General features: G+C 43.1%; 1 protein-coding gene and 1 long non-coding RNA gene across 3 annotated transcripts in view; one reads left to right on the top strand and one right to left on the bottom strand.

Moving 5' to 3' along the window:
- The window catches only part of LOC134337543 (uncharacterized), a 281,379-nt gene that overhangs the window by 193,493 nt on the left and 61,060 nt on the right, over nucleotides 1–26,826 (bottom strand). For both annotated transcript variants that reach the window (XR_010016021.1, XR_010016020.1), the window contains exon 2: nucleotides 23,824–23,929. This is a non-coding gene — a long non-coding RNA (uncharacterized LOC134337543). The remainder of the gene's footprint in view (nucleotides 1–23,823; nucleotides 23,930–26,826) is intronic.
- Nucleotides 831–23,668, top strand: LOC134337542 (Krueppel-like factor 9). The gene is made up of 2 exons (XM_063032655.1): nucleotides 831–1,658; nucleotides 17,660–23,668. The coding sequence occupies exons 1-2, from the start codon at nucleotides 1,199–1,201 to the stop codon at nucleotides 17,971–17,973; spliced, it is 774 nt and encodes a 257-aa protein (XP_062888725.1). The 5' UTR covers nucleotides 831–1,198; the 3' UTR covers nucleotides 17,974–23,668.

Genomic DNA, 26,826 nt, shown 5'->3' with positions numbered 1-26,826 from the left:
CAGATGGGAAGGAAATCAAGCTAGAAGGTGATAGGTGAAGGTGCGTGATGGTTGTGGGGCTGGGAGGAAGGGGATGAAGTAAGAAGCTGGGAGGCGATAGATGGAGAAGAAGGAATCTGATACGAGTGGATTGTGGAAGGAAGGTAACGAGGAGAGGCACCAGGAGGAGGTGATAGGCAGGCGAGAAGGGTGGGAATAGAAAAAGAGGGAAGGGAAAATTAACGGAACAGAAAAATCGATGTTCGTGCGTTCAGACTGGGGGCTACCGAGACGGAAGAACGCAAATGCTGGAATCTGAAACACGCGAAATGCTGGAGAAACATAGCGGGTCGAGATCTACGGACTCAGTCATCTGTCCATCTCCATCGAAAGATGCTGCCTGACCTGCTATGTTCCTCCAGCATCTCCCGTGTGTCCTCCACCCCCCCCCGCCCCCACACGGCTGCTCCTCGACCCCTCAGTTCCTCTATTCCTCTAGCAGTTTGTGTGTTGCTGCAGATTAGTTTTTCCATTGTAGCTCTCTGTAGTTTCATATACACGTGGGTCCCCTTTCCCTTGCGTAATATTCCCCATTGCTGTACCCATCAGCAACATTACATATCCTACACATTCCCTCCCTCCCGCAGCACGTTTAGTCCCGCTCACTCTGAAGTTGGCTAATTACGTTGGCAGGCACTACACCCCTCCTCCAACACCTCCCTCCCTCACCCCCGCCTAACGTAGCATCATCTGATAATTTTACGATCCGCCCTCATACTGTTCGGTGTGCGAAATAATGCAGAATCTATCTCCAATTGTGCGCACTTTTTTATTTGGTTCTGAAATTTGGAAGCCTTCCAAACTTTTTCCCCTCCCCTTGTGTCGTGTTTCTCTCTCTCTCTCTCTCCTTCCCCCACCTTCACCCCCGACTGGAGACAGGGGTTTCCAGCGTCAATAGCGAGCGTCACCGAGTGGCTCGGTGCCTGGGTCCCGCCCGGCGCGTCACACCCCATTCAGAGGAGGCGTTCCCCGTCCTCTTCCACCCCCCCCCGCCACAGACAAAGCATCGGGGCCGCGGCTCAGCGGCTCATTTCGCCGGCTCCCCACCGCTTGGAGACTGCATTTTAACCATATACCGGGCCAGCCGAGAGGAGGGGGTTTAGGGAGGTGAAGATCCCAGTACACACACACAGAGGGAGTCTCCCGCAATTTCCCAACCATGTCCGCCTTCGCGTGTCGCGATTACTTCGCTGCCGAGTGTTTGATGTCCATTTCCAGCGGCGCCGTGGTGCACCGCTCCCCGTTGAAGGGGGAAACTTGCGAGCTAACTTCAAGGGAGGACAAAGAGGTGAGCGACACGTTGAAGGACGGCGGTAACCTGCTGGTGGTGGCCAGCATTCTCACCGACCTGCAGAAATCCAGGCCGATGTCTTCCAACTCGGAGAGCAGCAATTCCTCCTCGGGCGAGAGCCTGGAGAGCGGTTACACGACCCTGTCGGAAGGGTCCTGCACGCCGATCACACCCCCGACACTGATCGCCGCAAACTGCACGTCGGAAAAGAGGAAAATTAAGCGGTCGGACAAATCTCTAGTGAAGAAGCACCAATGTTACTTTGTGGGATGCGATAAAGTGTATGGAAAATCGTCCCATCTGAAAGCACACATGAGAACTCACACAGGTAGGAATTAAGGTTTAATTATCTTGTTCTGTGAAACAAAGTTGTGACCACGTTTCATTTCGTTTTTGATGAAACTGCCCGGTTCCTTTGTTCTTTTCTATTCACTGGCATTCCTTACTCTTTTGTTACACCATGCTGCGTTGGTAGTATAAACCACAGCATAATTTATGGCGATTAACTGTCGTCGGTAACATTGTTACAGTTTTATTTTAGGCTTTTTGTTTTAATTCCACTCTAATGGCTTTCGTTCTCTCAACAAGAGGTGTTTTCCGTGGTAAATATATTTTAAAAATATGGTATGTTGATATAGAACAAAGAAGTTTGCTTCAACCGTACTTTTTTCCCCTCGCAGGTTAAGGTCCTCGTTTGCAGACTTAGCAATTCTGGGAAGGGGAGGGGTCATTGGTGGAACAGACAATGAGGCTCTTGGTAGCCGGCCATAAATATTGTATAATTTGGCGGATTCTTCTTGATGTTTCTTGCTGGACAAAAGGCAATTGATATTTAAAGTTGTTTTGTGTGTGTGGCGTTAAGTTTCCTTTGGGTTCGACATGTTTCAACTTGTGTGGGAGAGATGGGCTGGGTTGGGGGGTGTGTGAGATAGTCTGGCGGACGGAGATGTGGCTGAGCTGAGCTTGATTAAACGCTCGGGAAGGTTAAAATTTTGGCTGCAATGTACCTTTCTTATAAGCGCCGGTTCTTTTGGGCTGGTTTAGATAATGTTGCGAGGGGGCGGAGTAGGCCACACCACCTGTTACTGAGTCGGTTAAGTTGCAGCGGCCCTACTATTACTAGTCCTAACGAACAGAGCGGTTTGGCTCAAACCCGAGGCGAGGGATGGGTATCCGTTATCCCCTGTGCCACGGGGGATGGCTCTAGCTGGGGTTCTAATGGACGGTGCGTGGCGCCACATGGCACACAGCGGGGGCAATGGCTTTGCGCTCTTGATGGGGTTGCTTTCTAAACCCTAGCTGGGCGTTTCTCCGTTAATGCAAAGCCTCCCCACCCACTCCTCTGGCGCGCGTCATTTCCCACCGTGTGCCCTTGGCGGAGGGGGAGGAGTGGGTGTGGTGCGTGGAGAGAGCGAAAAACACGAGCGAAGAAGGGCTTAAACTCGAGATCGTAACACTGGCCGGTCGCCAGTATTACGTTCTCCTCCTCCGCTCGTAATGGCCAAGAATAAGCGCGTTTCTGCCTCTTTAAGGAGGAAAGAAAAAGCCCATACTTGGGATACACCGGAACTGCCAGTCAAGTGACGGTAGTGGGCTGACTTGGTGGATTTTTTGGCTAGCAGGAAGTCTTTCGCAGTAATATTTATCGAAGAAATTGTAGGTTGGGGTGTGGCTTCTGTGTTAAAATAAGCTCTTTTTGAGAAAACCTGGACTGCGATGCGCGAACTGTGCGATTAGTGTGGATGGGAGGGGCTAATTTTAAGAGGAAGCAATGTTCTAAAAGGAGGCACATGTGGTGCAGGCAGTTTGGGATTTCAGCAAGTTTAATTTTAATTTTTTTTAGAAAGCGGGCTTGCAATTATCCTAGTCCTAGGATTTTTTTCTGTGCTAAGGCATGGTGTGCTAATTCTAACTACAGTTCCCACAATGCGGGAGAGGGGCGGGGCTTGGGCGGTGTTTTCAACCAACCTGGGACAATCAAGGGCGTGGCGAGTGTGCTGCGGGCCAATTGGCGGAGAGGGGCGGGACACAGCCTGCGTGGGCCACGTGCTCGCCGCGCGCCTCGGCTTGCGATTGCTGAGATCGCTTCCTGGTGATTCAGTGCTTGTTCTCTTTGCTGCCTCGCACGCCACTACGCTTGTTTTGCAGCCTGTGGTTGTACACAAGTATAATTCTCTGGGAATGTGATGCAATCGACTGGAGTTTCTGAGAACTGCCTGGATATAAAGGCATCCTGTTTTCCCTGGTGCTAAGCATATATTCAGATCCAGATAGAGTTTCTCCCTTGGTGGTTTCCAAGTCTTTAGCTAAGTGTCTCCTTCCCTTACGAAGTTAACTCCCTTCTCCTACAACAGCACAGGAGGCTATGGTGGTGAAACTTCTAAAGGGGTTTTTGGAATTATGAGCGGCATGTTAGATTATTTGTTTTGGATAAATTTCTATTTGTAATAATATAATTAAATTTTTGATACCAGAGGGTGTATGGTGCTCATTCCTTCCACAAAGTTCAAGCTTAATAGGTAGGTTGTAAGGCATTAGAAATGCCACCAGGTCCATTGAACCAACATCTCATAAATGTCTCACCAATGTCTCATAAAGCTGTATAATATGGAAACAGGCCTTTCAGCCCATCCTGTTTATGCAGACTACCATGCCTATTTCAACTAATTCCACTGCCTGTATTAACTCCATATCCCACCATGCCTGTCTGGAAGCCCTTTGAATGTTCCTACTTCTGCCTCCACCAGCTCAATCCAGATACCAGCCACACTTTGTGTGAAACATTTACTCCTTTAAATTGCCTCCCTTTCACCTCAAACCTATAACCTCTAGTTTTAGACAGTTTACCATACTAGTTATCACACCCCAACCTTGTCTGGGTCTCTCTGCCTCCCTTTCAAACTCCTTTGATTCGAGGAAAACACCTAGCTTACTTGGACTTCATATTTCAAGACTTCCAATCTCCCATCTTGCTTGTCTCATGATATTGTTTCAAACAGCCAAGGGAATTAGGGTTATTAGATTTACAAAATCCTAGGAATAATTCCATTTGGAGTGTTTTGGCCGAGCATACAAGTTGATGCTAACGTTTCTGTCTGAATTTTCTATTCCTGACCGAGGAAGAATGTGACTTGGGGAGTTATCTATAGCTGCTTAAAACATAGTTACAAGACCATACAACCCAGCATATCATCTACCTACCTTCTCTCCCAACACTGCCTCTACCCCCCCATCCTTTCCTGGCTTGAACTATTCATCAGCATTTTTCCCTCCTTGGCCCTGTCTCGCCACTCCCCTTCATTTTTGTACTAGCTGTTGTCCGTCTCCATGCTTGAGTTTGAACTTGGGGGTTCGACCTGAAACACTGTAGTTTCCTCCCAGCTGCTGCTGAGTTCCTTCAACAGATATACAGATTCCAGCTCCAGCAGTCTCTTGCGTCTCCAGAAGACAGCTCTTTGCTGGAATAATCAGTAACCAAGAGATGGTGCCTGACCTGAGTGTTCCAATATTTTCTGTTTTATTTGAGATATTTAGCATGTACAGTTTGATTCTCCACCGCCCCCCCCCCCGCTATCCCCATTTCCTTATGGTTCCTTCTTTGCCATATATTTTCCCTCTTCAAGTGCCCCTTAGCTGGGGGGGGGGGGGGAGGGATGTTTATACATGTTTTAGAGCAATTTGGCTTAATTGAAAATGTTGAGAATTTGAACTAAAATCTTGATTAAGTTTGTAATAAATGTGGATTGACTAAAAATTAGCTCGCATGTTCAACTAAACAAAGCCATTTAGTACAGGGAAGATGAGTGTCTGCATCCATGGACTGAAAAGGGAGTGACCTCTGGTGGAAAGGGTGTATTTTGTGGAACACTGCTAGACACAAACTGCTTAACACAGCCTTAGCAATAGCCTGCTAATCACTTGGATCATGTACAGCCTCAAGATTTATCACCTACTTGTACTAATCAGTAAAACAAAAGATTAAATGAAAATGGAGCAGAAATGCAAATCAATAAATCCCAACTATGAGGTGTACAAGCTAAAGAGACAAAGATGAGAGTGGGAAGCCAGAGACAATGTCCCAGAGTGGATATGGCTACCACAAGGGTGCATAATTTTATGGTTCAAAGTCAATTTTATTATCAAAGTACATACGTCACTGTATACAACCCTGAGACACTTTTTCTTGTGCACATACTCAATAAATCTATAGAATAATAACCATAACAGAATCAATGACAGACTACCCAACTAGGGTGTTCGACCAGAGTGCAGAGGACAACAAACTGCGCAAATACAAAAATAAATGGTAATAAATAAATAACAAGAACATGAGATGTAGAGTCCTTGAAAAAGAGTCCCTAGATTGTGGGAACATTTCAGTGTGGCGAGTGAAATTATCCCCTTTTGGTTTAAGAGCCGGATGGTTGAGGGGTAATAACTGTTCCTGAACCTGGTGGTGTGGGTCCTGAGGCTCTTGTACGTTCCTGCTGATGGCAGCAGTGAGAAGAGAGTATGTCCTGGGTGGTAGGGGTCCCTGATGATGAAAGCTGCTCACAGGAAAGTGCAAGGAAGAGGTAAGTTCTTTACACTGAGAATGGTGGGTGCATGGAACATAACTGCCAGGGTGCTGGTAGAAGCAGATACATTAGAAAAGTCTTTAAGAAACTCTTAGATTGGTCTCAATTTTTCTATCATTTGTGAGCCTATGCAGGAGGAAAAGGTTAGATTGGTTAAAAGGTCAACATGACATTCTGGGCCAAAAGGCCTGTACTGTGCTGTGATGTTCTATGTTCCATTGCATGCTGAAGTCATCCTGAATAACAAGCAAATTTCTATTGGGGAATTGCAGCTGAGGTAAGTTATATCTTGCTGTGCACTGCACACATCCTGTACTGGGGCTTCTAACAGTTTTCCAGATTGTGATGGAACAATTTTGTTGCTTTATTTGAGAAACGAGCATGTTTCTAATGAAATAGTGCTGCAGGGCATTTCATGATCAGTTGGAGGCAGATGGTTTGATGAGACACAAGAGGGCGAGATGGGGGGGCTTTGTGGTGTGAAGTTGGGGGGGGGGAGAATGCTCTTTTTTGTGCTGTGAAGCTGGAAACATTGGCTATTTACATAAATACATCTAAATTGTAGCCCTGCTTTTGTGGTTTCCGGGGGAATAATACTCCCAGTTTTTGTCTTCCTGTTGTGGAACAGTAAATCTCATTGCTTGTCGTTTCCAAAAACTAAGTAAAGATTAGTACAATGTCAGTACAGATTTAGTTGTGGGACAAAAGGTGATTTCTAGATTGGCATAGGCAAATTTCCTGAGGGTTGAAGCTTTAGATGCCTGAGCGAAATATTGCTATCACAAAGCATTTGGAATGTAGGGTTCTAGTTTAAATCCACATCAGTATTTTTAAAAATGTATCATTTGAAAAAATGTGGAGTTGTTGTAGCCTGTTAAATAATAGTCATTTGACCCATGTTTGCTGAACAGATGACAGTTATATAATCTACTTTGTAACATAATATAGTTCTGGTTGATGGTGTGGGTTTCTATCTTAACACTGCAGTCTTGAGAGGGTGGAATAATTTATATTTTTGTTCATCAGTGATGATTTCCCTTTCTAAAGTGAATTCAGTGGGGATGGACCTATCAGTAAATTGTTTTGGCAGAATTGACTGAAGTCATCGAATCCCACCTGGGTTTCTTAATGCATTCACAGTGGATTTCACAGTCTGAAGACGCTATTGCAGTATGTCCATGTCATGTGAGTGGGGGGGGGGCAGCCATGAGGACAGTACAGTAATAGGTCTTTGGCCCCCTCCATGCTGTTGGGTTACGGCTGACATGCGGCTTCATTTCAACACTCCCAGCATTTTTCTGCCACCCACCGTGCCCGTGCCCCTAACACCCACCAAGCTTTTCCAGGAGAGGGTCTGAGCAGAGTGTTCTTATTTTACATTCTGAACCACCTCGCTGTAATTTTAACATGTTTCCCTGTTTAAAAAAATTAGTATCTACATTGTGCCTTTAAGGTACAAAAATATGTAAGCACTTTTTAAAAAAAATAAACATACAATCCACATGGAGACTCATGAGGAGATGCTGGACAAATTGTCAAAAGCTTGGCCAAAGGATTTTGTATACCTCTTACACCAAAACTATTGAGCACCCAATTTCCTTTGCTCTCCGCCATGTTAGTCAATATAAAAATTAGCTTTATTTGCCATGTGTACACCGAAACATAGTGAAATGCGTCAAATCAAATCAACAAGTATTTGTGTTGGGCAGCCTGCAACTCACTAACCCTAATTATACGTCTTTGGAGTGTGGGAGGAAAGCCACATAGTCATGGGGAGAACGTACAAACTCTTTAAAGGCAGAGGTGGGAAATGAACCCGATATTACAACAGGCACTGTAACAACCTTACACTAACCACTATGCTTATGTGCCGCCCACATAGATGTGACTGTTACATTTCCTTGGGTACTGTTTTCCCCTCCCCTTTCAAATCTGGTATCTCAAAATATTAATGTGTGGCAAGCACAGTCTAGCCCTGATTCTTGTCAACTAGCAACGTATTTTCAAATTCCCTTTTCTTCTCCAAAACACTAATTTGAAGCACCTTCAATTGGATTTTGATCCCCACCCCCATACGGGCTGAGAAGATGCTGAATAGCATGAGGCACTACCTTTGATCATTTGTTCATCACCCACACAAATCCCCTTGGAGGCCCAGTGTCAATTCCCATCTGTTTCACCACTGCCTTTCTTGACCCTCTTTGGGTCAAAAATTGTGAGGCTCGTTCTCTAACATCCAGTTCTCAGCTGCAGACCTTTAGCAGATCCAGATTTATTTATTAAGCACATGTACATCCAAATGTACAGTGAAATTCATCATTTGCGTTAACAACCAATAGATGCTGGGATGTGCTGTGGGTAGCCCGCAGTGTTCAGTAGAACAGCAGCAAAACAAACCCCTTTCTTTCCTCTCAAACACCCATCCGCACACACAGAAAGGCTTCCAACCTCAGGACAGGCTGCCTCTTTGGCCCTGGATTTAGAGGGGGCCTGTCCTGGGGTTGAAGTTCTGTCTGTGTGTGCAGGTGGGTGGGAGTAAGGAATGTTGAAGAAATCTAATCTTATCCACTTCTTGGGTAACTGCCTGAACTGAACCAGTCTTTGCAGACTTGATGTGTAACTCCATGTCACATCAGAGGTTGCGTGCTTCCATCTTTGTGACCTCGAGCAATTAAATTTCTACCTCTTGCGTGTACCTCAAGACTTGAATATTCAATGCACTCCTGCCATTGAAGTCATTCAAAACTGCAGCTGACATCCTGGCTCTCACCATAATGATATGCATCAATTTCCAGTTAAGTACTGGCTCAGTTTTAAAATTCTCATGGTTTGTAGGTCCCTCAAGGTCAAATTTCATCTGTAATCTCTTACATCACCATAACATTCCAGCATATCTGTACATCTGTAATGCTGGTCTCCAGAACTGAATTGCTTATCCCAGGTATCTGCACCTTCTGTTGTCAAGACCTTTAATTCTGGAACACAGGAGATTCTGCAGATGCTGGGAATCCAGAGTATCAGACACAAAAGACGCTGGAGGAACTCAGCAGGCCAGACAGCATCTATGGAGAGGAATAAACAGTCAGTGTTTTAGGCTAAGACCCCACTAACAACTCTTGATGAAGGGTCTCGGCCTGAAATGTTGACTGTTCATTTGTGCCTGTTCCTTTAATTATGGATTCCTTTCTTTCCTTGGAAGAAGTTCATTGAAGTAAGCCCTTAAGAGATGGGACAGAATTTGATCCATAGAGTCTGCTCTGCCTTTTAATAAAAATTACTGACTAGACCAGGCGTTCATTACCTGGGGTCTGCAGACCCCTCAGTTAATGATAAGGTTCCGTGGCATAACAATGGTTGGGAACCCCTGGACTAGATGGTTGACCACTTACTATTGTGTAACATGCAATCAGTTGGAGGAACTCGGTGTCAAGCAACATTTTTGGGGGGGGGGGAAGAATTGCTGAAGAAACCTTGCTTCAGGACTGAAGGGAGAGGGGAAGTGGTGATGTTTGGGGGCAGGAACGAAGAGGAAGATGGGGCTGGGGGGAGGTGGGAGAGTAATAAGGGGGAACATAAAGGCTACCAGCGCTGGAATCTGATAAGGAAGGTGCTAATGGGAACAATTAGGGGAAAGATGAATGGCAGATGGTGGAGGGGGGAAAGCCAGTGGATGCATTTTGTGTTTAGTAGGTGGATGGAACTGGAATGGGGAAGGAGGCTATGGAGGAGTGTGGGGAAGGGGACAAAATTGAGGGACTGGAGGAGGATCAGAAGGGGAAAGAGAGGAAGTGAGGGCTTCCTGAAATTGCATTTTGTTATGCAGTATATTTTTGGGGGTGATGCTGTCGTGAATTCCTTTGGGACTTCTTGCTCTGCTAAACACAATTATTTAATGCACGTCATAGAATAGAGAATTTGCTGTCTTGGGAAAGGTATTCCAGATCTTGGCAGCTGAACTACCGATGTTAGAGAAATTGAGGAATGTCTGAAACCTGAATTAGAGTGCAAATGTCTTGGAGGGTTGTGGGCTGGAGGATATTAGAAGCAAGAATGTGTAAGCCCATAGAATATTTTTAAAGCATGGATGAGGCTCTTACAATTGGTCATCAGTCAATGCAGGCCATCAAACACGGGTGATGAGTGAATGGGCTAAGATACAGGCAACAGGATTTAGATCCATCTCTAGAGAGTGGAACAAGAGAAGCACATCTACAGAATGGGGGTGGCAGAGTGCTCTACTGTGCCAGCGATCACTGATCAGGGTTCTGTTCTGCTACTGTAAGATGTTTTTGTGTTCTCCCTGTGACCATGTGAGGTTCCTTCAGTTTCCTCCCACATTCCAGCGTTACTGAGTTCTGGGCATGCTACGTTGGCGCCAGAGACATGGTAACACTTGTAGGCTGTCTTCAGCACAATCCTCAGTGTGTTTTCGTCATTGATGCAAATGGCACATTTTACAGTATGTTTCAATGTTCTGACATACATGTGACAAATAAAGCTAATCCTTAATCCTTCAAAGGAGTCAGAGGTTTCCAACATCAGTGAACCAATCAGGGATGAAATATGGTAATATTCTGGAGCTAGTCTTGGTGGCCCATTTGAGAAGACCAAAGCTAATTTTTAGTAAGATACGACATTGAGGTTTTGAACATCCTGTTTTGTTCCAGAGAGATACCAGGCAGCAATGGTATTAATGACTGGTGCAGAGTTTGTGATTGGGACCAAAGACAGTGGAAATTGGTATTTTTGGGTAATATTTAGGGACAGGACAGTGGACAGATTCTTCTTGGTTGGGCACTAGAATATTGATTTAGGGAGAGGGTGAGTTTAGGCTCCCGTGGTATTTATAATGGAACCAATGGAGCAGGCAGGTTTGTGGAGAATTATTGATAACAAATGCCCACACCATCTATGGCCGAAGGGAACAGACTGAAAAGGACAACATCACATGTCATTAAGGGCTTCAGTGCTTGGGTAGAAACCTGATCATAGGGATTCTGGGAGAAACAGAAATAAATTTACAGCATGTTTGCAAAGGTGAAGTTACTCTATTTCCCAAACAAAAGGATCCATAATATAATTATGAATTATAGATGGAGCAGCAAGGTAGTGTAATGGTTAGCATGACACTTGCCAGTGACTGCTGCTTGCTGCCTGTAAGAAGTTTGTATGTTCTCCCTGAAACTGCTTTGGTTACCTCCCACAGTCCAATGATGTGCTGGTTAATGTAGGTAATTGTCCTGTGATTAGGCTAGGATTAAATTGGGGGATTCCCAGGTGACGTGGCTCAAAGAGCTGAAAGGGCCTATTCCGCAGTGTATCTCAAATAAATACAAATAAAAATAATTAAGTTAGTTTTTAATGAGGATAGGTTGAGTGAGCTAGGAGCAAAGGAGGATGAGAGGCGACTTGACAAAAGGCATGGATAGAGTGAAGAGCCAGAGAATTTTTTCCCAGGGCAGAAATGGCTAATACTAGGGGAAATAATTTTAAGGTGATTGGAGGAATGTCTGAGGTAAGCTTTTTCTCACACAGCGTGGTGGTGCCTGTAATGCACTGCCACGGATGGTGGTAGGGGCAGTCACATTAAGAACCTGTTGGGCACAAGGATGATAGCAAAAAAACAGGGCTGTGTAGGAGGGAAGGGTTAGATTTATCTCAAAATAGGTTTTAAAAAGTTGGCAGAATATTATGGGCTGAAAGACATTGTACTGTGGTGTTCTGTTTTCTATGAGACAGTAAGTACTTGACCAGGAAGAATTTTATTATTGGTTATGATAGATATCCAACGGGGAAGCTTCAGATGATGTACACAGACCTCTTCTACCTTAGGAAATCCTTTTACCACTGAACACTCTGAACCTTACAAACTTGGGAGCACAAGGCAATTTTATGTAACGTGGCCCTTTCAACCCTTTTTCCTTTTTATGAACATATTCCTTGGTTGCACACACAAAACCTGAGCTCTGTCTGTTGGCTCAGAAACGAGTTAACTGTATGTATTTGAGTCCTTGTCTGATGCCTACATTACAAGTGCTGCATGGAGACATTGTTAGGGTGGGGCACCTGCAGAGGTTTTTATCTGTGCTATCTAGAGGCACTGAAACTTTTTCTGGTGTCTGACAGAACCTCTGGTCTGAAATTTTTTTTAGTTTATGCTGATTACGTAACTTCCTGATTTTACAGTTTATCATTAGGGGAACATGGATTCAAAATCTTGGTTAAAAATGCAGTCTTTGGTTCAATCTGTGTCCTTCCCCTTATTTTACATTCTTAATATGTATGCTGTGACTGAATAGCTTTATAAAGAACTTTTTATTTATGTAAATATTACTAATGCACTGATATCTTAAAGTTTAGATTGGATTTTTGATTCTTTCCAGGACACAGGAATATTTCTGTAGAGAGAAATAATTGATAATTTCCCCACCCCAATGCCTTTTTATTTTATTTCAGGCATCCAGCATCTGCAATATTTCTCATTTGTATTTAAATGCTTAAGTACAATTATTTGTTGAGGTGACCATGGGGGGTGGGGAGAAGGTGGGCAACTGAGTTACTTGCAGGGACATTTCAAAGGACAGATCAATGTCAAATACATTGTCCTTTAGGTTAGACTAAATAAGACCATAAGATATAGGAGCAGAATTGAGCCATTTGGCCCATCAAGTCTGCTCCACCCTTTTTTTTATCATGGCTGATCCATTTCCCCCTCAGCCCAATCTCTTGCCTTCTCATAACCCTTCATGCCCTGACTAATCAAGAATCTATCAACCTCTGCCTTGTATATACCTAATGGCAACAAATCCCACAGATTCACTGCTCTCTAGCATCCCTCTGTTCTGAGGTTGTGCCCTCTGGTCTTGGGCTCCCTGACTGTAGGAAACATTCTATCCACATCCACCCTATCAAGGCCTTTCAACATTCAATAGGTTTCAATGAGATCCTCCCTTATTCTTCTGAATTCTAGCGAGTACAGGCCCAGGGCCATCAAATACGCTTCATATGGTAAGTTTTTCCATCCCAGGATCATTTTCGTGAATCTCCTTTGTACCCTCTCCAATCCCAGCACATTCTTTCTTCGATAAGGGGCCCAAAACTGCTCATAGTAGTTCACAAAAGTGAGGCCTCACCTTTGCCTTATAAAGCCTCAACATTACATCCTTGCTTTTGTATTCTAATCCTCTCAAAATGAATGATAACATCACATTTGCCACCTTCACCACTGACTCAACCTATGAATTAACCTTAATTAGGGAATCCTGCACAATGACTCCCAGGACCCTTTTGCACCTCAGATTTTTGAATTTTCTCTTCATTTAGAAAATAGTCTGCTTTTGTTCTACCAAAGTGCATGACCATGCATTTCCTGACACTATTCCATCTGCCTCTTTGCCCATTCTGTTAATCCATCTAAGTCCTTCTGAAGCCTCTCTGTTTCCTCAAAACTACCTGCCCCCACCCTTTCTTCCTATCATTTGGCCACAAAACCATCAATTCCTTCATCACAATCATTTGAGATACAAGGATGGGAAATGTCCTTGATGAGTAGAACCAGATGAATTTTCATGATAGTCTGTCAGTTGTGGTGACTATAATTCTGTTAATTCTTAATTTAAAAATAGATCACTGGTTTAACTCATGCAAAATGCTGGTGGAACACTGTAGGTCAGGCAGCACCAATGGAAATGAATAAACAGTTGACATTTCAGGCTGAGACCCTTCATCAGGACTGAGGGAGGCGAGAAGGGGGTAAGGAAGTGCCAGAATTGGGAATGAAACAGGAGAGTGTTGGGGAGGGGGGAATAACTTAACTCCCTCTGGTTCTTCTCTCCCTGCCCCCCCCCCCACACACTTTTTCCTGTGGTTCCACTCTCCACCTCTGTCAGATTCTTTCTTTTTCAGCTCACCAGCTATTACCTTACGGAATCTCACTTCACTTCCTTCTTCTCTCCCGCACCCCCCCCCCCAAAACCTGGCTTGTACTCCTTTCTTCCCCCACTCACCCTTATTCTGGCTTCTTCCCCCTGTCTTTCCAGTCCTGATGAGGGGCCTCAGCCTGAAATGTTAACTCTATTGCTCTCTATAGATGTTGCCTAATCTGCCATGTTCCTCCAGCATTTTGTGTGTTGCTGCTTTCAGCATTTTTTTTCGTTTCACTTAAGATTTTCAGCATCATGTAGGTAACAGTGGACACCCTGATGCGGGGAACTGTCAAAATTCAATAATTAAAGTGATGCTATTACAGCTCGGTGCATCGGAGTTTGAAGTTTATTTCCAATGTCATGTGTATGTTTTCATCTCTGACTGCATGGGCTTCCTCTGAGAACTCTGGCTTTCTGCCACACTTCAAAGACCTGTTGGCTGGAGGGTTGTCCTGTGATCAGGCTAGGGTTAAATGGATGGGTTGCTGGGTGGTGCGACTCATTGGACCAGGAGGGCTGTATCTCTAAATAAGTAATTTTTTTGACGTTTTGGGCCAAAACCCTTCATCAGGACTGAAAAGGAAGGGGGAACATGCCAGAATAAGGTGGGGGGGGGTTAGGGGAAGAGAACAGGCTAGAAAGTGAGTGGTGGAGTGTGGGTGGTTGGGGTAGGGGGAATGAAGTGAGAAGTGGGTAGGCAAAGGTCTGAAGAAGGAGGAATCTGATAGCATGGACCATGGGGGAAAAGGGAAGGAGGAGGGACAGTGAGGAAGGCAGATGAGGGGAAGGGGAGAATAGCACCACTGCTCCATCAACAGAAAGCAGGATTTCCTGCTGAGTTCCTCCAGCACTGCATGTGGTGGTGGGAGCAACACACAGAGTCCAATTCAGCTATTGCTGCTGAGTGCTTGCCATTTAGCAAATCTCAGCTTCCTATAAAGCAGAATCCTGATGCCGTATGCCATCGGTATATTTAGCAGGCTTATTTCTGGAGAACATTTGCCTTGTTTTTATTTTTCTGCTCTGTCACTGCAACAAAGACTGTTGGCAACCACAGTTAAAATTGCTTGTAGCTGACGGCTAATGCTGTACATTATAATTTTAAACCAACCCTTTGCCAAGCAGCTGCACAAGGCAAGTTCAATGTATATTCCTTGTAGTCATTCACCTGTCGTAATGTTTAGTGGCAGCTCATTCACGCTATCATTACCCTGAGCAAAAAACTTGCCCCTCATGTTCCCTTTAAAACATTTCATCTTTCACCCTTAGTCCATGACCTCCACAGCTCAAGTCTCACCCAACCTTAGTGGAAAAAGCCTGTTAGCATTTACCCTATTGATACATCTCATAATTTTGAGTACATCTATCAAACCTCCCATCATTCTCTTTCACTCCAGGGAATCAAGTCCTAACCTTTTCAACCTTTCCCTATAAGTCAGGAGCTCAAGTCCTGGCAGCACCCTTGTAAATTTTCTCCCTACTCTTTTCAATCTTGGTGATGTGTTTTCAGTATGAAAGACAGCAAAACGTGTGGTTGAACAACATAAAGCTACCGAAGATCTTGGTTTGATTGAACTCTGCTGAACATTTTGACTTGTGTCCAGGCTGTGTCATGTCTGAACTCCATTCATTTAAATAATTATTGTTCACTCTAAGCACTAAGCATATGTATTTGCCTGAATGAAACCCACATTGCAGTCCGTAAATGGATGTAACTAAATCTGCCTTTTCTGGTGCATCAGAGGTAGCTGGACTCTTCATCAGTGTGCAGTGATGTGCTGTTTTTCTGAAATTTCTGTTGTGTGGTAAGGAGGCAGCATTGCATGGTCTTTTCAATATACAGTACTGTGCAAAAGTGTTGGGTACCCTAGCTATATAAATGTGCCCAAAATGTTTGCACAGTACTGTGTATTAAATAAATTAGTGGAAAAACAGTGCAGTAATGTTCATGGGTTAGTTCATGGACCATTCAGAAATGTAATGGCAGAGGGGAAGAAGTTGTTTCTAAAATGCTAAGTGTGTGCCTTCAGGCTGCTGTAGTAATAAGAAGAAAGCATGTCTTGGGTGATGGGGTTCCTTAATGATGGATGTTGCCTTTTGAAGGTGTCCTTGGTGGTGTGGAGGCTGGTGCCCATGATAGAGCTAGCTAAGTTTGCAACTTTCTGCAACTTGTTGCATACTTGTGTAGTGGCCCCTCCATACGAGACGGTGATGCAACCAGTCAGAATAGGGATTCCAAACGTGGGGTCCACTAACCCCTCAGTTAACAGTAGGGGTATATGGCATTAAAAAGTTTGGGAACCCCTTGGCCTAATGTTCTCCATGGTACATCTATAGAACTTTGATAGTCTTTGGGGACATAACCAAATCTCCTCAAACTCATTATGAAATATAGCGCTGGTGTGGCGTCTTCATGACTTGCATCGGTATGTTGGGTCCAGGGTAAATCTTCAGAGATGTTGGCAGCCAGGAATTTGAAACTGCTTCCCACTACTCACCTGCACTAGGGGCAATGATGGCCCATAACCTTACTACTGCATCTGGGATGCGGGAGTTAAGGAAAAACCCATTGCGTCATGGAGAATATACAAAGTACACACAGACGTGTTCTTCCTGCTGTTCAGGTAAATAAGGAGTCTCAGAGCACTACTGCCTTTTGGTCCGTCTGGTCTGTGCCAAACTCTTATGCTGTCTAGTTCCATTGACCTGCATCTGGACCATAGCCCTCCATATCTATATCATCTATGTACCTAGTCAAAGTTCTCTTAACTGTGTTGAACTCAAATCCATACCCACCACTTCCACTGCAGCATGTTCCACACTCACCTGCAGTCTGAGTGAAGAAATTCCCCCTTGGGTTCCCCTTAAAATATTTCACCTTTCACCCTTACTCCATGACCTCTAATTTTAGTCCCACCCAACCTCAGTGGAAACAGCCTGCTTGCTTTATCTATACCCCTCACAATTTTGTATACCTCTATCAAATCTGCCCCCATTCCCCTACACTCTAGGGAATAAAGTCCTAACATATTTAACCTTTCCTCTGTAACTCAGGTCTGCACGCCCCTGCAATGTCCCTGTAAATTTTCTCTGCCCTCTTCCAATCTTATTGGCATCTTCGCTGTAGTTGTGTGACCAAAACTGCACACAATATTCTAAATTATTTCCAAAATTTAAAGTGCTGAGTGGGTAATTGGGTTTAACAGTTGTTTTTCATCCAGCAAGCTAAATTAAAAACATGATGTTCTGCAAATGTTGGAAATCCAGAGCAACATGCATAAAATGCTAGAGGAGCTCGGCAGGTCAGGTAGCCAGCATCTGTGGAGAGAAATAAACAGTTGATGCTCTGGGCTGAGGTGCTTCATCAGCTTCTCACTTCATTCTCCTTATCCCTCCCACCCACTTTACCCCTAATACCCCTCACTTGGTCTCACTTATCACCTGGCAGCTTGCCGCTTAGCCTCCTTCCAACCCCCTCCCCCCCCCCACCACACACACTTCTTTACCCTTGCCTTTCTAGTCCTGATGAAGGGTCTTGGCCCAAGACGTTGAACATTTATTCATTTCTAGAAACGCTGCCTGGCCTGCTGAGTTCTTCCAACATTTGGTGTGTGCAACTCGATTAAAATTGACTGCTTGGTTAGTTCTATGCAGTGGGAGTAGGGGCAGGAAGAGGAGTCAAGCTGAGTATGTGCACCCTGCCTTGTAAGGGGTGTGTGTGTATCGAGGCTGGGGTTTGGTAGAGAGGTTGCAGGTGAAAATAGCTTTTATGTTTTTGTTTAAACTGAGCCTGCAGTGTCTGATGTCCAGTGTGTTTTGTCTTACAGGGGAACGGCCTTTTCCCTGCACCTGGCCACAGTGTTTCAAGAAATTTGCCCGTTCCGACGAGCTGGCCCGACACTACCGTACCCACACAGGCGAGAAGAAGTTCAAGTGCCCGATGTGTGAGAAGAGGTTCATGCGCAGCGACCATTTGATGAAGCACGCTCGCCGACATCCTGATTTCAAGCCTGCTATGATCGTCAAGCCCAGCAGCAGGAGCGTGTCGCCCCCCAAAATGCTGGCGCCCACCTTCCACAGCCTAGCTCCTGCTTCCGTTGTCATTCCTTCTCCCAATCCAGCTAGTCCAGTGTTCAGTTAGACTGAAAAAGAACCCAGTTTGTACCAAAAGTCTTGTTAAGCTGAGAGTTTTAGCTTCCTACCCTCTGAGCATGTGTGGACTGTGCTTGTAGATGATCTTCGCTTTTGAACCTTTTCGGTCTCTGCGGACAAGTGTTGGGGGAAGGGCCTTTTCCATATGCATTGTTTTTGCACACACAGTGACTGTAGCCAGCCACAGAATTGCTTGCTTTGTTGGGATAGTAAATTAGTGTGAATTGTGGATGTTGTTTAAATTGTCCCCTATGTTATCTGTCCTAGTTAGACCTGATGTCCATTTTTTATGTTTTAATTTTTAACTTATTGCAGTAACTCCATACAGGCTTTTGAAGTATATTAAAATACATCCATTGTGTTTAATCAACCTAGTTGAAAATTGACCTATTTTAGTGGCTTTTTCTGAAATTAAACAGTCATGCAGACCGAATGAGCAACAGCTCTCACCGTCAACTAAACCAGCCACACAAATCTCCACTGTGCTAACACATTGTTGAGAAAGAACTATAAATGACACTTTAGGGCAGTTTTAACTGGATCAGGGAGAGTAAAAGTGAAGTCACTTTTTTTCCATTTTTTCAGGTTTTATGAACAAGTCTTTATATGTTCAAATGAATTAAAAAAAACCTTGAAGAATCAAATCTGGTTTAGTTTGTCCATTGATTTTCAGTCATTTGTTACAGTTTCCCTCTCATGAACAATGTGTTCAGCTCAGGAACTGAATTACTGCAACTTTGCAGTGTTCATCATACATTGACAATGATTTGCAGCTTTATCCAGTTGGTACCTCTCAGGGCTACAAAAGATCTTTCCAATATGTGGCAGAAAGACACCCAGGACTGCAATTCTGGACATATCTTTGGTAAAATAGTTTCTCTTTTGAGGGTGGCCTGCTGCTCCATACATCTGACCGCATGTTTGTATGCAGCCGCTGTATGGTAAGCATGCTGCTGGCAGATTGAGCAGGCTAGGCTGTGCATGACAGTGAGATTGAGATTAATCCCAGCCTGTTGGAGATCTCCCAGCTGACAATTCAGTTTTACTCTGCTGTACAGAACTTTAGATTGCAGAGAGCTAAACCATTCGGATCTAAACAAGAATCTGGCTTCATACTTTTGTCAGTCTGCTTTGTATGATTGATCTCTTGAAGGTAAACTATATCCTGAACATAGGATCTATAATGATACCTATTTCTTTGCTAACTTCACTGTGAACCAACATAGCAGTAACACGTATCCAAAGTAGGACACCTTCATTCAGAATACTTAAATTACAATGGTATTTTGTATCCCGTCTCATCGGAGATCAGTTGGCAGTTTTTCTGGGAATAAAATGACAGTGCTCTTTATGCTAATAAAACTAAAAGTTACAAACTGCTTCCGGGTAAGATCTGCAACCCTTTCAATGCGATGGGATATTATTGAGATCTGCTATTCACTGGTGATAACTGTGCAAACACGTGTGCACCAAGAGAGTTGTGTCTTCAGAGCTTTCATCGGAAATCTTATTGAAAGGCATTTGACTGGTTTTAACCTGCTCAAGTCATCTGTGTGCAAAAATAATAATAGCAGCGGGGTTATGTGCATACTGCCTTTCTTAAAGTGCTCCTTTTAATAACGTATTTTTGTAACATTTCTACTCAGGGGGCTGTGTTGCTGATGCATGCATTTCACCATGTAAATGTGGAGTGTGTGTCTCTGTTGTTTTTACCTGTTCAGTGTGTGATATTGGAACTGTATTGTTCCCAGCAATTTGCTTGTGGTAAACTGTTGATCAGTTACCAAAAGGGAAGATATTCATATTCTTTATCTAAATGTGTTCTACTCTACTAAAATTACTAGATGTGTGTTTGGAAAAAAATGATAAATATAACTTTAAAAAGGTAATGTAAATATCTGTGGAAAGCATGTTTTTAAGGTGATTTTAAATTTACACTAATGATTATTTTACTATAAATAGCTTGTGCACTAATGCACACACCTCTCAACCAGATGTGTTTCAGGAATTCAACCACGGGTCATAAATCATATAAATGCCCCTACTTTAGTCTCATCTCAGTCTTCGCCAGGCATTGTTTTTTAAAATAGAGTGATCTGAATAGAATGTTCCATCCACAACTGTTTTGTTTTTGCCTTCCCCTATTGGTCCTAAATTGACTGTGATTTATCCAGCTTATTTGGACAGCTTCAAATAAATCTTTGAGTCTGAGTGCTGATGAGTAACTCTTACTTGCTAGTTTGACATAATTTGTGAGCTTCCCTTAAAATTAACTCGTTTGTATTTAATATTCCTATCAGGCATCGAGATTCTTTCAAGTAACAAAATAATATGGTGGGGGAGGAGGATTGTGATTTTTAATTGATCACACATCCCACATATTAAGAACAGTAGTAGTTGTTATTACCATTTTTAAAAAAAATCCAGGGTAGTAATTTCTCATTATGTTAAAACCATAAATAAGCAAATAGTCCATAGGTTAAATCATAGAAATGCTAGCCTTGAAACATTCCAGATTTTGTTAACACGGTTTCATAATCAGACTTATTTCCATTATGTAAAAGAGAAATTTTACTCCTGCATATCTGACATTTATTGCAACGATGCCAAGGTTGGTAATGAAGGATTTGTAATCTGATTTGCAAGAACATGCAATCAGAGAGAGGCTATTACCCAAATAAAGCTCTTCACAATAATTCCATCTATGACCTTAAACTCCTGACATTGCTACCATTATTGTCAATCTTCATTTTGCTCTTAGTTGGTGTTTTTAATACATTTTTAGAAACGTTACCTTTTAGTAGAATCTTTTTCCCATATCTTAAAACAATATTCTGTGTTTTCTCCTCCCAATTTAGCATTGAGTCATTCAACTCCATGTTGGGACACTTGAATTCTTGCTTGAATGCTATGTTTAGGCTTTGTTTAAACATTCCTTTTTTCCCCCCAGAAAAAAAACCTTTTTACTATTCCCCCCCCCCCCCATCAATCATCATTGACCAATAGTAGATATCTATTCTATAGCCTAGCATGGCTGCTTTGAAAACTAACTTCCACAGTGAAGCCTCTTCGGCTTTGTCACGGTCATTTACAGAATGAGTCCCTGGAACTGTTAGCATCAGGGTTACTCAAGACATGGATGTCGATTTATTCACAAAAATAACCACGTTCTCAAAGCTTAACCCTGTAGACCTGTGCTAGAGGCAGTAATATGATATATTTTTGGCATAAGGATTGATTTGTTCCAAAATACCAATATCCTATCAACCTGCCCTTGGAATAAAGCCTATTGTTATCCCCTTCCTCCTTGTGGATTGAATATAGTTGTCTGACTGTGTGGAAAAAGCTGTCCAGTAGATAGGTTGTGATGGTCCAGCTTCCAATTAGGATGTCAATTCGGTCCTCTTGTCCTGCTTGATCAGCCTGCTGTTGGTTAAGCAACATTTGAAGAAGCTTGCTGTTTGCTTCACATCAAAAGTGCTGGCTGAAGTTGTTGGGATTTTATCCTTGATAATGTTACTGAACAAAGGGCAGCCATGTAGTTTCTGTTTTGTGATGTGCTTTTTATTTCATTGGTAGGTGTTGCTAATGAGGTGTGAGGAATGCCATACTCTTTGAGATACTAGTATTTAAGGATGTAAGGATTGTATCATTCCAATTTATAATTCAAAAACCAAGGCTGCAGGCAGCCCTTCACTTATTTGCAATAAACATAAGTATTCAGTACTATGAAGCCAGTAATGGGTCATTGGTATAGATCTAACATTAGGATTCCAGAAGAAGTAGCCAATATATATTGGGTCAGTTCTGTCTTGGGTTGTGCAAATTGCCTTCTCTATATGTTGTACGGCTGTCCTGACCTGTGAAATCCAGTTTCTTTTTAAACTGAGGGTCACTTTTGACCAAACATTTCACATTGTAGCACTCTGTTCTGTTGCTGTTACTAACTGTAGATAAGAGGAAGCTGTTAGTCACAACTCCTGCACAATCTAGGGCCTTGAAAACAATACTGTCTCTTGGGAGGAATCTGACTGGTAGACATTTACTGTAAGGAATGCCCTTCTGGTCTTCAAAACATTGCACATTTTTAAAAAAAATCATTATTGTATTAAGTGTTTTCCTGAATTTGTACTGTTTTAGCAACCTTTCTATTTTCCTTTTTGTTAATGCAACTGAAAGATGCAACATGAGCATTAACATTTTGATGTGTAATATCTTTTCTGAAATCACATCGGTTTTCTCTCCTTTCCATCGCTCTTGTGAGGCCAACAATTTACGCTAGTGCAGTGATTTATATGCACACATATCTTTGGTACTTTGGTGCCTACTTCCTGACTCAAAAGACAGCAGAGTTTGTCAATGCAATAATCTCATCTTGCATCCAAAGGTCAGGAGGACAATCCTGGCCACGTTTTTCCCCCTTTGCCCCCACCTTTTACATTGTAAACTATTGAGTCTCCATTGATTACATAATTCAGACTGGGGATTTTCTTGGTTTGTATTACTCAGAGCATCCCATTTATAAATGGAGGATTTTATTTAACGATGGAGCATTTCTACATCGGCTGTTTGGAAATTTGGCATTTACTAGAAAATCAGAAGCAACGATTCATTTCCTTAAAATAAGTTGGTGGGAGCACCATTGAAAATAATTAACCTTTTAAAAATGCAAACACGTGTGGAATAATAAACTGGATTTTTGTGTATGTAGTCTGTCAAAGTTTGGCAATTTAAACAAATGTTTTTAAACTTTCAAAGTAGATGCAGCTTCAAAAAGAAGCGTCTTATTCAGGAATTACCAGTATATGTGCCTAAAAGGAATCCTGTTTTCACTATCAGTATCCCTGTGTTTAAGTCTGTACGTGTAGTACCCATGTAGCAGTTGGTATTACTGGAAGCTTTGTATTTTACTTTTTTACAGCCATTTTATGGATATTGTATTTTATATTCTGGTGGTCAGTTATATTAGTAAATGTGCTGATAAATTGCAGAAAGCTACAAAGCATTACAGAGAGATTGCTCTTCGACATTTTGCATGGTTGACTGAATTTTGTATAGAGTGAATAAACAATGATGTCCTAATTAAACAAAAATGTGCATCTTTCTTTTGTACAATGGGGGCCCTTATAAGCTGGTGTGTTTAAAATCAGTGTATTTTCCCACTAGTGACTCGTGCCAGGAAACTGCTACAGACAAATAATTGTCTAGCATCTGTCACTGAGTTGTCCTGCACTTAAGCTGGATGTTGTAATCAACATGTACATTTTTTTTTACAACACAAGTGTCACTTTGACATTACAGTCCTAATCCTTTAAAAATTCAACTCCCTGCTTCTGTGGCACATCAGGCAGCAATCTTGCCGTTTTTTTTACTGTTTTTTTTACAAGGCCATCTTTCTAGCTCGACTCTCAACCCTGCACAGCATGTAAGGTGCCAGCTGGATTTTGACCACTTGCCTCTAAGCCCTGTACTGATGCCACTACACCACCAGCCGGCTAAAGTTAAAGTAAATTTATCGAAGCATATATATGCCACCATATATGACCCTAAGATTCATTTTCTTGCAGATGTTTACAGTTGAACAAAGTAATACAAAAGAATCAATGAAAAACTACACAGTGACAAATAACCAATATGCAAAAACATAGTAACTAAATAAGTAACTATCGACAACATGAGTTGTAGAGCCTTGAAAGTGAGTCCATAGGTCCAGAAGCCTGAAAGGTCTCACACTGAAAGTTGAAAGTGTAATTGTGATGAATTTAAGTGCAGAACCAAAGATGTGTGCTGCATTGCATTACATAATTCCAATCTTATAGGCAACATAGCCAAAACTTACTTGCATTCTGTTGGTTCTGATGCACCGCTAGAACTGAAGAAACAGCCAAGGTTCCTGGTCCAAATTCCTACCCAATGATGATTTTCACCTGATGATTTCTGTCACTCTGGAAAACAAATGTAGATTTTTGACAGCAGGAAGTGGAATTTGAGTGGACATGGAAATAAAGTTTGTTTATATTTCAAAATTAAACTTAATAATATACACATCAAGAATCAGTGCAAAACTTTTACATTCAGTAGTATTTTTTTTGGAACCATAGCACCATTGTCACTCCTGTGGCTTTCTGGGGTGAGGGGCTTCCCCACCTGACTCAGCCCTCTCCACATGGGGCAGAGGAAGGAGCCCAGACTGGTTTTCCCCCACAGAGCCTTTGTACTGGCTGCACCAAATATCAGTGTATCCCCCAGAATGTGCCAGACTGCAGCCTTCCCTTACAGACATCTCACTGTTCTGGAAGACCAAGTTTAGGATAGATCTAAGGCCGCCTTTCATTGAGTTGATAACCTTTGAGCAGCACTTGATGTCTGTCTGAGTGTGACCCCTTGGGAACAGCTTGTAGGTAAGAGTCCTGTTATACAGTTACTGAGAATAAACCACAATAAGGACCCTTGGATCCTTCTCCACAGCGTTTTAGCAAATCCACAGCTTCTCCACTGCGGCATCCCTAGGGTGATGTGTGTTGGGTGGATATGTCATCTGTACTGCAAGGATCTGACTATGATGGCCCTCTCACCACCAGCTAAGTGAGGTCTTAGTGCTTGTTGGACAGTTTGTTCAGGGAACCGCCCCACCACTCCAAAGGATCCTTTTCCCTCAGCTGTTTTGCACTGACCACTGCCTGATGGACTTGCAGGCAAAGGCATTTTCTTGGAAGAACTCTTCCACAAAAGACAGTTAGTATTGCAATATCCAGCTGATAATAGTGTAGCGGTGGGGCAGACCCATTTTCAACACCAGGGTGAAGTAGAACTGTCAGTGTCCATGCACCCTGAATCACTGATACGCCATACATGGTGCTATCGATCAGGTTAAGGGCAATGTTGAGTGCACTTTAGCCTCCATGCTCTGGGGAGTTGTGCTTCATGACCCATTGAACCTGCTCCACTTTGGATTCCAAATGATTTTCCCAGGTGATTACTGAGGAGGAGGAGCAAGGAACAGGCCACGCCTGCATCAAGTACATCAGCCTTAAGGGCATATTGTCCCTTCTATTCCAAATTGCCGCTATTTCCAGTGCTAAACGTTAAATATTCCTTGACTGATATAGTGTGATAGCATTTTAATGTTTGACTTCCTGATTGATTCTGTGGGTGTGGCTCAGCAGTAGGAATTAATAGTCTACTTGAAACAGCACATTCGTCACATTACTGTTGCTCATACATCGAAATATTAGGTTATACTTTAATGTGAGAAGATAAACCAATGAAGGCCTTTGGCAATGTGGCGTCAAACAAATTTCACGTCACATGCCGGTGATAATAATTACGATTCTGATGTTTTCCTTTTCAACAAATTTCATCAAACATTTTAACCTATCCCATTAGTGAGATATTTACATGGAGTACTGTCAAAAGAAAGCAACATTTATCAGCAAGGACCCACACCATCACGTTCACGTACAGTTATTACTCCCCAACCATCAGGCTCCTGAACCAGACGGTATAACTTCACACACAGCAACACAGATCTGTTCCCATAACATAGAACATAGAATAGTACAGCACAGTACAGGCCCTTCGGCCCACAATGTTGTGCCGACCCTCAAACCCTGCCTCCCATATAAGCCCCCACCTTAAATTCCTCCATATACCTGTCTAGTAGCCTCTTAAACTTCACTAGTGTATCTGCCTCCACCACTGACTCAGGCAGTGCATTCCACGCACCAACCACTCTCTGAGTAAAAAACCTTCCTCTAATATCCCCCTTGAACTTCCCACCCCTTACCTTAAAGCCACGTCTTCTTGTATTGAGCAGTGGTGCCCTGGGGAAGAGGCGCTGGCTATCCATTCTATCTATTCCTCTTATTATCTTGTACACCTCTCTCATGTCTCCTCTCATCCTCCTTCTCTCCAAAGAGTAAAGCCCTAGCTCCCTTAATCTCTGATCATAATGCATACGCTCTAAACCAGGCAGCATCCTGGTAAATCTCCTCTGTACCCTTTCCAATGCTTCCACATCCATCCTATAGTGAGGTGACCAGAACTGGACACAATACTCCAAGTGTGGCCTAACCAGAGTTTTATAGAGCTGCATCATTACATCGCGACTCTTAAACTCTATCCCTCGACTTATGAAAGCTAACACCCCATAAGCTTTCTTAACTACCCTATCCACCTGTGAGTCAACTTTCAGGGATCTGTGGACAGGTACCCCGAGATCCCTCTGCTCCTCCACACTACCAAGTATCCTGCCATTTACTTTGTACTCAGCCTTGGAGTTTGTCCTTCCAAAGTGTACCACCTCACACTTCTCCGGGTTGAACTCCATTTGCCGCTTCTCAGCCCACTTCTGCATCCTATCAATGTCTCTCTGCAATCTTTGACAATCCTCTACACTATCTACAACACCACCAACCTTTGTGTCGTCTGCAAACTTGCCAATCCACCCTTCTACCCCCACATCCAGGTCGTTAATAAAAATCACGAACAGTAGAGGTCCCAGAACAGATCCTTGTGGGACACCACTAGTCACAATCCTCCAATCTGAATGTACTCCCTCCACCACCATCCTCTGCCTTCTGCAGGCAAGCCAATTCTGAACCCACCTGGCCAAACTTCCCTGGATCCCATGCCTTCTAACTTTCTGAATAAGCCTACCGTGTGGAACCTTGTCAAATGCCTTACTAAAATCCATATAGATCACATCCACTGCACTACCCTCATCTATATGCCTGGTCACCTTCTCAAAGAACTCTATCAGGCTTGTTAGACACGATCTGCCCTTCACAAAGCCATGCTGACTGTCCCTGATCAGACCATGATTCTCTAAATGCCTATAGAT

The sequence above is a fragment of the Mobula hypostoma genome, chromosome 24 (assembly GCF_963921235.1).
Source record: "Mobula hypostoma chromosome 24, sMobHyp1.1, whole genome shotgun sequence".
Classification (NCBI taxonomy): domain Eukaryota; kingdom Metazoa; phylum Chordata; class Chondrichthyes; order Myliobatiformes; family Myliobatidae; genus Mobula; species Mobula hypostoma.
Note: the sequence above shows the minus strand (reverse complement) of the source record. Positions and strands in the feature narration are given on the sequence as shown.

Excerpts from the sequence above, each read along its gene's own strand:
- LOC134337542 (XM_063032655.1), top strand. The coding sequence starts at position 1,199 with ATGTCCGCCTTCGCGTGTCGCGATTACTTCGCTGCCGAGTGTTTGATG. Across the intron at positions 1,659-17,659 it reads ACACATGAGAACTCACACAG|GGGAACGGCCTTTTCCCTGC; the intron begins GTAGGAATTAAG and ends TTTGTCTTACAG.